The following is a 14,622-nucleotide window of genomic DNA, read 5'->3' on the forward strand; positions in this document are numbered from 1 at the left end:
GTAGATTCTGCAAAATCTTTTCAGCTGCATGAGATCACCCTTCACCAAAAACGTTCCAGAATTTTCTTCCTAGCCCTAGTGTGAGTCCCATCCCTGGCTTGATTTCCAACTCCAGAAGTGAAAGAGAAGGCTAGTTAGCAGTTTTCACTGGTTCATTCATAATTCATGCAGCAAATACCATTTGAGCACCTACAGTGTTAGCCACTCAGATGAGTTTTCTTTGGTAGGTTTAGTTAAAAGGGTTAGAGAACAAGCAGCAGATAAGATGGTTGTATGGATTCTAAATACATTATTTCCCTTATTTAATACATGAAATGTGGATAAAACTTAGAAAGCAGCTATAAAGTTTGTTAAGATAAAGTTATATTTGGTTCCTTTCTCCTCTCTTCTTTCCCTCCCATCCAACTGTGGAGCCATGAATTAGAATCTTATAAATGAAGGTACTTTGTGGTTGTCAGTCTTTTTTCCAAATTGACATACTACCATAATGTTTTAAATGGATTTTCTTAATTTTGATAGTCTTTATATAAACACGTGTGTTTTGTTATTAAAATTTTAATTTCCCACAAGTAAGCTTTTAGAAAATACTTCACCATTTTCAGTTAGAAAATGTCTAAGTGTAATTAATTGCTTCTAAACCTTCCAAAGAAGAAAAATTGTGTGTATTTAATAGTAAATCAGCTGAAAACTAAAACTAAAATTTCTATAATTTGAATGACTGAAGTAGTCATTTTTGAAAGAAAAAAATGCCTAAGTTGAAGGTTGCAAGTAAATGTATAGATGGGATAACAGTTACTCATTATTTAAAATGAGTTCATATTTATATCATTGAAAGTTTGATGCATTTGGGAGGATGACATCAGCAAGAGAAAGTTCATTTGGTGTGACGTTAACATTTCAGAATACGTCAAGTAAGAGCAGGTTGATGTTATAACTTTGTCCTTTCAGACTTTCTTTCTTTCTGTTGTGCCATCTGTTTTTCTGTATTGTAAAGTTCCAAATAAAGTATTAATGTGTTGTCACCTTGTTTGCTTTGCCCCCTCAGTGGTAGATTTTACATATAAACCCATTGCTGTGTTGTAATTTATAATTGTGGTATTGTTTGACACACTGATATTAGTCCCCGGTACAGTAATATGTGATTCTTTTTTGCAAAGTTATATCCTAAATAAGGACTTTTAACCTGGGGGATTGGGTAGGGAGGAGGACAGAGAGAATTAGGAAAGGAGGGACTATATTATAACATTCATCTCAAATGGATCTGTCATTTTTATTAAACACTGCAGTCTTAAGGAATTCTGAATTCCCAGTGGGGAAGAATAATACTTAACTGTAATTGAAATTATTGGGGACTTCGACTCAACTATATAGAATTTTGTAAATTTAATACTTTTGCTGCTTTCTATTGTCAAGTGTCCAATATTTAATTTACATGCTGTGGTACAAAGTGGTTACACATATGCTAATTTAGTCTACTGTTTGTTAGGTAGCTTTTGGGACACTGATCTCTTGTGACAGTACGGTATGTACCTATGCCTTGGAACTCAGTGGCAGCAATGCAGCAATGTGTACATGTGTACATACCTTACAGATCAAAGGAAGAGTATTATTTGTTTCTTTTCACCTGAAGAAAGGCCTAAAAAACATTCTGTGTAGGAGTCGGCCATTTCACTTAGAAATAGCATAAAGAGTACTATTTCATTGTAGTGTTTATTATTCAAATAAACCTAATGCTATATAATAGAGGCCTGTAAGAAGTACTAGTCTAGTGAATAATCCCCACCAAGCCACACTGTGGAGGAGCATGAAAAGATTTTGCTGTTGAAGAGAAATTCTGAAACTGTTAAAAGCATACCACTTATTTGTTAATATGTTTGTGTTTCATTTTAAAACTAGGAGAGTAAGGGAGAAAAAAATTGAAAAAAGGTGGGAAAAATGGAGTGAACAGTGGCAGTCTTTTAAAAACCATGTAATTTCATATTAATTTAACCGCCTCCAGATTGGTTTTTCACAGATTTGGTTCTGTCCCTAAGTAATATTCTTGCCATTAATAGAATACTTTAATATTTTAACCTTTATTTTCAAAATGGTCTGCAATTCTAGTATTGAGTTCTTTGCTCCATCAGTAATTTAGAAGATTTAGTATTGGTTTGGTTCTGTGTGTTTTGTGTGTTATTTTTGTTCATTCATTTGGGTTTTTTTTCTTATGTTTACTTTGTGCTAAAGCTTTTGGTATTAATTTTGCTTTATTGCATTAGGCTTAGATAATGGGTTCTATAAGGTTTTAGACTTTGGAATGTACTGAAGTTTTCTTTGTTCTGTTAGAATTATATTTTATTAATATTCAGTGAAATAATAACGTACAATTTCCATAGAGCACAAAGTTAATATACATTAACAGTATCATTAATTATTAATCATGCCTGCTATGTCCTTACCTGCCAAAGACTGAGATGATTATCATAGTCTCTCTGTGCAGTGCTACTTTTGTCAGTTGTTTTCTTGCCATTCTTCAGACAATTCATAACTGGCTTCACATTTTTTAAATGTAAAATGAACACCTTTTCCATTTACTTTTTTTGCTTTGATTCTACTTTATCATGTACTAATACTACTCTTCCTAGCTTTTTAGATTTATGTGCCGTGTGTGTGTGTGTGTGTGTGTGTGTGTGTGTGTGTGTATATATATATATATTTTTTTTTTTTGAGACAGTCTCTCGCTCTGTCACCCAGGCTGGAGTGCAGTGGCTGGATCTTAGCTCAGCTCACCGCAAGCTCCGCCTCCCAGGTTTACGCCATTCTCCTGCCTCAGCCTCCTGAGTAGCTGGGACTACAGGCGCCCGCCACCTCGCCCAGCTAGTTGTTTTTTTGGGGTTTTTTTTTTTTTGTATTTTTTAGTAGAGACGGGGTTTCAGTGTGTTGGCCAGGATGGTCTCGATCTTCTGACCTTGTGATCCACCCGTCTCAGCCTCCCAAAGTGCTGGGATTACAGGCTTGAACCACCACGCCCGGCCGTGCCTAGTATGTTTTTGACCATTAAAATTTTTTTTTCACATTTTCATATTTTGCTTTTAGGTATCTCTCAATAGCAGCTTCTGGTTGGCAATTTGTTTGCTTCTCTTTTTGTTGTTGTTTAACAAAATTCAAGATTCTTCTTTATCTTTAAATTAGACGTTAAGAGCCTAGCACATTGAACCTGTAATCCCAGCTACTGGGGAGGCTGGGGCAGGAGGATTGCTTGAGCCCAGGAGTTCAAATCCAGCCTGGACAAGGCAGTGAGATGTTGTCTCAAAAAAAAAAAAAAAGAAAGAAAGAAAAAAAGAGGTATATATCTCAAACTCTCTCCAAATATCATTGCTATAGATAGTTTCTCTCTGTAGTCCTCTGGAATTTGGTGTTCTGAGGAAGCCACAAATATGAGACCAGTCTAATTTAATTTTTTTGGCATTAATGTGATTTTGACTTTTTAATTTTGGGGGTCTTTTTGCTTTATCTAAAGAAATTCTAAAACTGTATTTTTGGGAGGGGGAAAATCAACTGAATTTTTGCCTATAACACACTGAGTTCTTACAATCTATCAGCTAAGGCCTTTCCTGAGTTCAGAAAATTTTTTAAAACTTTCTATTCCCGTTCTGGTTCTGTATCATTTGTAAGTTAGAACTTTACACTCCTAATACCAATCATCTTTTTCTTTAAACATTTGTACGACTTTATTACCTCGGTATTCTGGGAAAATTTCTTAAGTTTGTTCTCAAGTCTTTGCTTGAGTTTTCTTAATTTGAATAGTGTTTCCCAACTCTACTGACTATGGTACATATTTTAATTTTGCAATTGCAGTTTTAATTTCCTTGCTATATGTCACTTTCTCTGCAGCTTCCCTTTCCTATCAGCCTGTACCTCAGTTTGTTTACTTTGTGTGTTTGCCTGTTCTCTTCTTAAGACACCCTTACTTATTGAGCCCATGTCTTTTGGATTCCATTTTGATTACTCTGTAGATGTTTTCTAAAGTTAAGTTTCTTTTCTTTTTTTTAATTAAAAACCAAAAAAATGGGGACTGCTTCATGAATTTGCGTGTCTCCCTTGCAGAGAGGCTGTGCTAATCTTCTGTGTATCGTTCCAATTTTAATATATGTGCTGCCAAGGCAAACACTGAAGTTAAGTTTCTTATATTAAATCATTTCAGAGGTATGTATTTCCTTAGAGTTTTTTTTTCTTTATTTTCTTTTTCTACTACATTTTAGAGGAAATAATTTTCAATATATTTCTTTTGCCCTATGATTAGTTTTTATACACCTACCTCCATATTGGTTTTCTTCGTTACCTATCCTTTAAAGGGGAAATACTATCCAGAGTTAGGGTGTGCTAGCAGTTAGGATGTGAGGATTGCCTCTGACCACACTTAAAACGTGCTTATGTACTAGAAGAATCCTAGTGCTGGTGGTTCTTTTATGTTCTCTATTGCCTAAGGCATAACTTCATTACATTGTTTAAGAAAAAACATGAAATCATGAAGACTGAAAAAGATAATTTTTTTTTAAAGAAAAAAAGTGTTAGGCTTAGCCCAAGCTTTATTACCTCTTCATGGTAGCTTGATTAGACCCCTCCCAGGCTGGGCTACATCTCCTTTTCTGTATTCCCAAAACAAACTCATAGCCTGTACCGCAGCTTTAATCACTTGATATAATTTAATCACATTGTATGAATGGTTTACTTGTTGTCTTGCCTTTTATGGCTACAAATTCCTTGTGGGGAATGACTCCTTTTTCATCACTATCTCAGATGCTTGCCACAATTCCCAAAACTTTATAAGCTATCGGTAAATGTTTCATGAATGATTGAGTAACCAAATTGATGTCTTTGGAAAATATTAGAATAAACCATTTAATAAGCATAAAATACTAGAAGGAAAAAACAACTTGGCATTGTAAAGAGGAAAGTATACCATATAAGTTTCATTTCATTCTGTTGTTGCAGTAAAGCAGGAGGCAATACATTTCGTTTATCTTGATCTTAAAAATACAGATGTTCCATTAAAAAAAAAAAAAGCAGATGTTCCTCCTGAATAATACTGACAAAGTAGAAAAATCTTCCCTTGCTTGTAGTACTGTTAAAAAAAAGCAAATAACTCAGTGGGGATAGCCAGGTAGCATATATTAAGCTCTAGGGATATTCCCTGTACAGCCAATAACATTGCTTTCAGAAATTAGATCTAAGACGTGTTCTATTTAATATTTAATTTCTCTTCTCTGGATTAAAAATAGTTGATGGCACACTCACCAAATTTTCATGAGAATAATATCATCAGGTTGAATCAGTGAATTTCACCATTTATGTTCTTCAGAGTCAGCTTAATCTAATTCTATACTTTACACTCTTAACATCTTAACCCATCCAAGAATAGGTTTCAGTAGCAAAGCCAGGCATAGGCAATGAGTGTTAGTGTTTCCACAAAGTACATAATCAACCCATAAGTACTTTTCCCCCAAACTCCAAGGCAAAGTGGTGTCTGTGACCCTATTTTAGGGACATTAAAATACAGAAAAATGTGTGCTTTGGAATCAATGAAATATGGAACTGTTATGTTGTATAAAATAAGAATTTTAGTGTTACAGGATATTTGATATTTATTACATGTCTAGAATTAGAATAAGTAAACTATGGTACATCCATTTGATAGAATATATGTATCTTTCAAGAATGATGTCTCGTGAAAGAATACATAGTGTGATGACAACTTTTTAAAGCAACTATTTTCATAGAAAAGGATTAAACACAATTATAGCAGAGTGGTAACAATGGTTGTATTTTGGATGGTAGGCCTTGCTAAAATAATTTGTAATTTCTAGATTTTATTTTATAAGTGGGTATGTGGTGGCAATGGGGTGGTGTATAACACTTATCAGGGGATCAGTTAGAAATCATGCTATACTGATTTTCTTTTTTTGAAGTTTCTAGACTGTTATAAAGATAATCTGAAATACTTACTGAAATTTGAATGTTTCAAAGATATCCTTGGGGAAATGATGGGGAAGGATGATTGGCTCAAAGTGTCATGAACTAAATCAGGGATCAGCACATGATAGGTCTCTCTGACCCATTAGTGACTCAAATTCAGGATAACAGCAAATCAATGAAAATATTTAGTTTAGTTACAGTGTATTGTGACTGCCAAACACAATTAATAACCTAATGTAAAAATAAGAATTGCTTATGCTGTGTGTCTGCAAGGGATGGAACCATAACTAGTAAACAGTGAAGTTTCCAGTACTGAGAGCAGGAATGGACTGATCAGCAAGGTTCTGAATTACCTTTCATTAGAGATACTCAGTTATAGGTTGGGCAGACACAGGCAAGTATTGAAACATAGAATGGGTGGCTGAATGAGATGACATTCAGAGCCCCTTCCAACACCGAGATTGTATAACTTTCAGAGACCCTAATAACGTTTTTAAAATACCACTTTTTGAAGTAATAGCTGTTTGGTAGGCAACAGGTTGCATTGTGACAAAGCTGTTGTAAGTGTCTGTGGGAATTATTAAAATAAGACTGCTATGCACAAGTCACCCACAGACATTGTAGGCAGTGTATAAACAAGTAAGACATTGCTCTTTCATTGTCCTTTCTTTAATGAAGTTTTTATTAAAGTATATAAATAACAAATACCTGATCGAATAAAGGTAAATGTAATGAGATACATATAAACAAGAACTATGAGGATTAAAGGAAGGCAATTATATATCAAGAATATTAGGAAAATACCAATAATATTTAACGTTTTTAAGTTGAAAAACCTGTCCAGTGCCCAATCCTAAAATGCCACGTGTCTTAGTCAGTTTAGGGTTGTTATAAAGGAATATCTGAGGCTGAATACTTGATAAAGAACAAGGTTTATTTGGTTCATGATTCAGTTGTCTAGCAAAGTTTAAGCTTGGGCACCTGCATCTGTGAAGGGCCACAGGCTGCCTCCACTCATGGCAGAAAGTTAAGGGGAGCCAGGTGTGGAGAGGTCACATGGTGAGAGAGGAAGCAAGGGAGGGAGGAGGTACCAGGCTCTTATTAACACCAGCTTTCACAAGAACTAATGGGATAAGAACTCACTTATCCCGTACCCAGTGAGAACATTAATCTGTTCATCAGAGATCCCGCTCCCATGACCCAAACACCTCTCTTTAGGCCCCCACCTCTAATATTGGGATCAAATTTCAACATGAGATTTTCCTGGACACACATCAAAATTATAGCGCTACGCTTTGGCATTGGAATAAATGATACAATAATTAGTTTCTCCTCTGACGTGGAACTCACCAACTTATTGATGTAAACTGGTCATGCATTGTCACCTTTTTTTTTTTTTTTAATTTTTTAACAGTAAGAGGAATTCAGGTTAGGACCGAGGAAGACTCAGAGAAGCTAATCTCAGGTTGCCAGAATGTAATCTTAAGACCTTTCTTGGGTTCCATTTGGTTTAGAATTTCACATAGACTTTCTCCTTTCCACTATAATCTAAATCCTCATCTTACTCTTAGAGGCACCAGAAGTCAACCCATCCTATAGCATGTTATGGTTTCTATGGTGGTTCCAGATAGAGTGTATGTATTTAATTTAAACTACTCACCAGAATAGGCTATGAAGTAGTAGAGTTTCATATGTGTATTATTACATATGTTACTTACATATATGGAATATACCATATTTAGAGAAAATAGCTTCAAAACAACTTAGTATGTTTTAATATAATACAGTCTAGGTTGTGTATTTAATAACTGACAGACTTCATTTTGCAATGAAAGGAAAGAGTTTTAAGAGTAAAGGGAAGCTTTGTATTTGCAACATGGAGACCCCTGACCTCAGCATAAATGGTTATGGTAATAGTGTTGAGGGTGGAAGCCAAATTAGAGTGGACAGTGAAACACTGGAGATAGCAAATAGAGACAATCCTTTTGTAAAGTTTAGCCCTGGAAGGGAGGAAAGAGAACAGTAACTGAAGGGCAGATGTCAAGTCCCATGAGAGGTTGCTGCTGTTGCTTTCTTAGTGGAAGAGCTGTGAATGGCACATGCTGGTGAGAAGGAGCCAATGAAACAGGAGAGGTTGAAAACACCATCAAGAAAAGAAATAAAGATGAAGTTTCCCCAAAAAAAGAAAGAAGGGACGATATACAGAACATAGGTGAGGGGTGGCTTTTGATAGGATGAGAGGATGGGTCAGTTCCAAAAAGGTGTGGTAGAAGTTCATGAGGGAGATCATGTCTGAAGGCAGTCTTCTGTATAAAGAAGGATATGGGCTTATCTGCTGAGAATGAAGGGGAAAGAGAATACAGAAAAGTCTAAGGCCTATAATAAGTAGAAGAGGTTTAAAATAGTCTCTGTGGAAAGTGGAAGAGCCAGAGGAAAAGGAAAACATGTAACATTTCCATGTGAGCTAATGAACGTGTTGGGATTGCGTATCTCTCTTCTCTATCCCCAGAATTTGGGAAAGAAAATTAGGTTTTGTTTTTCTCTGTAGCCAGTAACGTTTTATGAAGTTAGAATGAAGATTACAGAATAGATGACTTTATCTCTGCTGATGTCACTAAGGCCTAGAGTATAGGCTGGAGGCAGGGAAGAAAGGAACTATATAGAGCAATATCTTCCTTTCCTATTTCATCACTACTGTTGGACCTGCCACCCATCAAGACTGCTGAAAACCTGGTGAAATTGTCATTCAGCACGCCCTAACCATGGGATCTGCAGATAAAGACAGCTTTAATTCTTCCTTTTCAAAATGGATGCCTTTTATTTCTTTTCATGCCTGGTTGTACTGATTAGAACTGCTAGTGCAACACTGAAGTTGTAAGAACAGACATCGTTGTCTTGTTCCTGATCTTAGGAGGAAAGCATTCAGTCTTTCACCGATTAAGTATGATCTTAAATGTAGGTTTTTTGTAGGCCAAGGAAGTTTCCTTCTTATCCCAGTTTGCTAAATTCTGATGAGAAATGCATATTGGAGTTTTTTTTAATCCATTGAGATGATCAATCATATGGCTTTCTCTGTTTGTTAGAATGGTAAATTATATTCACTGACTTTTCGAGTATTAAATCAACCTTATTCCTGGGATAAACGCCACTGGGTCATGGTATATCATCCTTTTTACATAGTGTTGGATTACATTTGCTAAAATTTTGTCTAAAATTTTTCCATCACTTTTCATGAGGAACATTGGCATACAGTATTTTCTTATAACATCTTTGTCTTGTTTTAGAATCAAAGTAATGCTGAACTCATAGAATGAGTTGAGATAACATCCCATCTCTTCCATTTTCAGGAAGAGTGGGTAGAATTGGTATTACTTCTTCCCTTAAATGTCTGGTAGAATTTACGGTGGTGCCATCTGGAGTCTGAAGGTCTCTTTGTGGGGAGGTAATCTGGCTGTCTGTCGACCGATATTGGTACTTTGTCTCTTCGCCCTTTTCCTGATGACGTTTGCTAGAGGCTTATCAGTTGTATTGATCTTGAAGAATCAGCTTTTGATTCCTCTCATTTTTCTGTTTTCTGTTTCTTTGATTTTTACCCTGATCTTTATTCTTTTCTCTGCTTATTTTGGATTTAATTTTTTTCTAGTTTCTTATGATGGAAATACAAAGATTATTCATTTGAAATCTTTCTGTTTTTCCAGTACAGGCATTTAGTGCTATAAATTTCTCTATAAGTACCACTTTGCTAAGGCCCTGCTGACAAGGATTTTTTTCTGTCAGTCACACAAAGCCTTTTCAGTCTCATCATCTTTTTGTCTGCTAAAATAAGAATTGTAATGTAAATGTCTGAAGGGATAAAGGAGAAAGTTTAAACTCACAGCTCCATTTCATAGGCATTTTGCACTCGTATTAAAAGTGCAAGGGAGGATATAACATTTTTTATTTTTTGAGATGGAGTCTCGCTCTGTCGCCCAGGCAGGAGTGCAGTGGTGCAATCTCAGCTCACTGCAGGCTCTGCCTCCCGGGTTCACGCCATTCTTCTGCCTCAGCCTCCCAAGTAGCTGAGACTACAGGTGCCCGCTACCATGCCTGGCTAATTTTTTGTGTTTTTTAGTTGAGACAGAGTTTCACCGTGTTAGCCAGGCTGGTCTCGATCTCCTGACCTCGTGATCCTCCCACCTCGGCCTCCCAAAGTGCTGGGATTACAGGCGTGAGCCACTGCACCTGGCCCTGGAGGATGTAACATTTTTGATTCACGGAAGTATCTTTGACAAAGATCTTATTGATGATTTATTGCACTTGTTTATTTGCTTTGTCTCACTCTAAAGTCTCATCCAGTTAATCCTGTCCAGCTAATATTAATAGAAAGGAAATGTTAATAATGGGAGGAAAACTAATTTTATCTGAATTGTTAAGCATTCCTTGCCTCAACAATATTTTTGTAGTTGTGAATAAAGACTGAGGTGGTGTGCCAGTTTGCCCTTCCTATTTAAATTTGATTTTGAATATAAAGAATGTTACAATAAATAATGTCTTTAATTATTCATATTTCATTATACAGAAACCTGCCTTAATCCTATTTTGAATAATCTTTTATATCTAGTATAAGCCAGTACCAGGAATCTACAAAAGTAGTAGTTAACCTTTATTAAATATAATAGCCTTCATTAAACATTTATTAAACAATGTGTCAGGCACTATGCTAAACACTTTGCATGAGTTATCTCTTCTAATGAAACACTGAAACCCTGTGAAGTGTAGGTATTTCTATTCCCAATTTACAGATAAGGAAACTAAAATTTAGAAAGTACCTGGTCTCTGGTCCCACAACTGAATGGTAGAGTTGGAGTGCTAACCTGGTCTCCAGTGATTTTAGGCACATTATACATCCTTATATATACCTTATATATATACAAATTACATGTATATACATTATGCATTCCTTCTATATCCTGATTTATAGGAGGCCCTGTTGTAATGCATATATCAGATACTGACTTAAGTAAACAATCCATTAGAAATTATTGCTTTGAATTATTGAAGTAGTCTTAGATTGTTTTATCATCTAATATTTCAGAATAGGAAAATGCTTTCTGATGAAACTCTTGATCCTCCAAAAATATATATATTTGAAATACACATGTGGGCTAGAATTTGGAAACACTCTATAATGTAGTTCCCTTGTGCCTCACTGACACCATTGGTTGCTATGGTAGACAGTTGATATCACCCTTCTCTCAGAATGCTTAAAAATAAGTGAATTCATATTTGAGTATACCTATTGTGTACATAGATAATACTTATAGATAATAGCTAACCGTATTTCTATATTAGCTAATATGATATTTAAGTGCTTTACATGAATCATGTAGTTTAACCCTAACAACTCCATGAGCCGTAGGTACTGTCATCTCTGCACATAGAAAGTAACTTGCCCAAGGTCTAATGGTGATGGAGAACCTGTTCTTAACTCCCACATCATACTGTAGGAAAATATAAAGAAGAAAACATATAATTTCTACTGTCAAGGAATTTGCATTCTGTTGGGAAAGAAGGCATACACAAAGTTGTAAGGGTACCATATATTTAAATACTAACTGATTCTTGTGAGTTTTACGAGAAGGAGAGCTTACTATTACTATCATGGAAAATTTCATAGACAGAGTAAATCTTAAATTTGATTGAGGTTTGTAGGACCTATAGTATTTAAATTAATGGGAAGGTAAGTGACAAAGGGGAGGGGGAGTTTGGAGTATGTGTGTTTGAAAGAATGGTTTATAGTGGCTGTAAAATGATAGGGCTCTGAACATCTTGATTCAGGGTATGGCTTGATGACCAAAATATGCTAAGTGAGTAATAAAATTGTTGAGAAAATAAACTTTGTTTGTTTGAGCCAGGGTCTCACTCCTATAACCAAGGCTGGAGTGTAGTGGCAGGGTCATGGCTCACTGCAGCCTCAACTTCCTGGGCTCAGGTGATCCTCCTACCTCACCTCCCAAGTAGATGGATCACAAGAGCATGCCATCACACCTGGCTGATTTCATGTTTTTAGTAGAAATGGGGTGTTGCCACGTTTCCCATGCTGGTCTTGAACTCCTAGGCTCAAGTGATGCACCAGTCTTGGCCTCCCAAAGTGCTGAGATTGCAGGTGTGAGCCACCACACCCGGCTGAGAGGATAAACTCTTCAGAATGTTTTGCTCCTCAGTAAAATCTGAACTCTCCTAAGAGGGAAGGGGCAAATACTGAAATAGAAGCAGCATGTTGGTACAGAAAGAGAATGGGTTTAAATCTCTGTTACTAGCTGAACCACAAAAAGTTATTTAACCTCTTTCAGCTTTAGACTTTTCATATATTAGATGGAGGTTTTCTCTTCTTGGGGTAGTTTGAAGATTAGAAATAATGGGTGTACCACAGTGCCAGATGTGTTGCAGCTGGTCCATAGAGAAAGTAGTCATCATTTTTAGTCTCTGTTAATCTTCAGTGAATGAAAATGACTTTTTTAGACTTAAGTTCATTTTTCTGGCACTGTACCTCCATTCATCACCAGGATTGTCATGTTCTTCTGAAAGCCCCGAGGTCCTTTTTTTATAGCACTTGTATTTTGAAATTATATGTTTAATTATGTGATTATTAGTATCTGCCCCCCAACCCCAGATGGTAAGCTTCATACAGTCAGGAGTCATGTCTGATTTTGCTGACCACTGTCTTCCTACTGTCTAGCACAGTGCCTGCAACACAATTGGACTTTACTGCATGTTAAATGAAATAAATTCTTAATACCTAATACTGAAATTACATTGTGATATTGATGACTGCCTACATCAAAATGGGAATACTTTCTTTGAAGAATTAAAATACATGTAATATGAACTGTGTAAAACATCAGTGCATGAACTCACTAGTCTTTTGTGGTCACATATTGACATTATGCTGATTGAACTCCTTAGAAATGGAGGACAGTAATGTATTTCATTACATTTATCATTGTTGTATATTGTTTTCAGCTTAACTAATCGTGGCTTGAATTTCCATCATACTGTATGTTAACTCTTGTGCAGAATTTCAAGTTTTTGGTTATTTTATTTTGCAAGAAATGTTAATTGTTTCATGAAACACGGCTTTAAGAAAGTAAAAATATCTGGTGCCTCATTTCACTTCTTCAGTCTTCCATTCATATAAGTATTGTTTTCATTTGCTTTTCTTATAAGGGAGAAGATGTCAACCGGACACTAGAAGGTGGAAGGAAGCCTCTTCATTATGCAGCAGATTGTGGGCAGCTTGAAATCCTGGAATTTCTGCTGCTGAAAGGAGCAGATATTAATGTATGTAGAGGACATGATCATTCTTGAAAAAAATTTCTGTTAATATGCTATAGGTAATTGTTTTCTATAGATTATAAAATAGTTATTTGTAGAAACTTCATTTTAAATAAGAATACAGTCTGAAATTATGCCAAATTGCCTATAACTTAGAAATACAGAGGTGGGATTTTTAAAAATAAGCCAAAAAAACTGACTTTTTAAAGCTGACAAAAATTGAAGGTTAGGATGTTTCCCCCATGGCTGTTGCTTTTCAAGTTCTAAAGCTTGGGGATTTAGCACTATCTGTGGGTAACAAATGGCTATGATGTAATAAAGCATAGGACTCTGCAGTCATAGGCTAAATCTGAACTGGATTATTGGACAAAGGTCAATGGGCAAGTGGTCAGAAAAGTGCAGTCATCTTCCAACTTTAGCCTTTTGTAGCTTCTGTATTTCAAGGGATGCCATGCTGTCTGGCCTTTTTACCTAGTCATTGGCTGTGTTTTACCCCGTCTTCCTTTACTGGACCACATTGGCATTTCTACAGTTGTGGGGAATCAAGGCTTAGAGAGGCTAAATAACAGTACCACAGTAAGTGGCAGAGCCAAGATTTGAGCTGAGGTCAAAGCCCTGCTCCCTATGCTCTACTACTCTGACTCCTAAGGAAAGACATTGCTCATGGGCCTGGGTCTCTGGTGGCTCTAAGAGACTAGACACTTGACTCTGTGGATTTATTTATTTATTTGTAGAAAGGCAAATAGGTAAATCTAGTAAGAGTTTTCTAGTTAAAACTAGAAAGTAGGAAGAAATGAAAAACGGATAAGGTTATCTCTGTTTATTATTTCGTAGGCTCCAGATAAACATCATATTACTCCTCTTCTGTCTGCTGTCTATGAGGGTCATGTTTCCTGTGTGAAATTGCTTCTGTCAAAGGTGAGGTCAATTGCTAATTGTATTGCTTTTTCTATTACTGTGTTTAAGCCAAGTATTTGCTTGTTAATTTATTTGAATTTTGTGTGGCAGCTGGGACAGAAAACTGGAAGCAATATACAAAATTGAGGTCTAATGCTTGCTACTCAGAATAGCCCCTAAACTGTTACCAGTTTGTGGTACGTAAGGAGCTTGGGTGAATATAAATCATCAGTCTCCTTTGTCAAGAAAATATTTTACACACACAGAAATCAGCTTGAAATAACCATTGTACTTGATGATATAGAAGAATGTCATTTTGGACAGTAACACTTTGTGGACTGACACCAGGTTCATACACCACGCTTTGAGTAGCACTGGTTTGAAATGTATACATTTCATTTTCTGGAATATATACCAAGCAAAATGGTTTAGAGGTAGTTTGCTATAAGTAAGGAC

At 36.0% G+C, this 14,622-nt stretch overlaps 1 protein-coding gene and 1 non-coding gene across 2 annotated transcripts in view; one reads left to right on the forward strand and one right to left on the reverse strand.

Annotated features, from left to right (window-relative positions):
- MTPN (myotrophin) overlaps positions 1–14,622 on the forward strand; it is a 49,550-nt gene that overhangs the window by 12,312 nt on the left and 22,616 nt on the right. The window contains exons 2-3 of the mRNA XM_050782432.1: positions 13,162–13,275; positions 14,104–14,187. Of these exons, the coding sequence (XP_050638389.1) occupies positions 13,162–13,275; positions 14,104–14,187 (198 nt within the window). The remainder of the gene's footprint in view (positions 1–13,161; positions 13,276–14,103; positions 14,188–14,622) is intronic.
- Positions 4,044–4,150, reverse strand: LOC126951751 (U6 spliceosomal RNA). Its single transcript, XR_007724620.1, has one exon. It is a non-coding gene; the product is annotated as a U6 spliceosomal RNA (small nuclear RNA).

Source organism: Macaca thibetana, chromosome 3 (genome assembly GCF_024542745.1).
Source record: "Macaca thibetana thibetana isolate TM-01 chromosome 3, ASM2454274v1, whole genome shotgun sequence".
NCBI lineage: Eukaryota > Metazoa > Chordata > Mammalia > Primates > Cercopithecidae > Macaca > Macaca thibetana.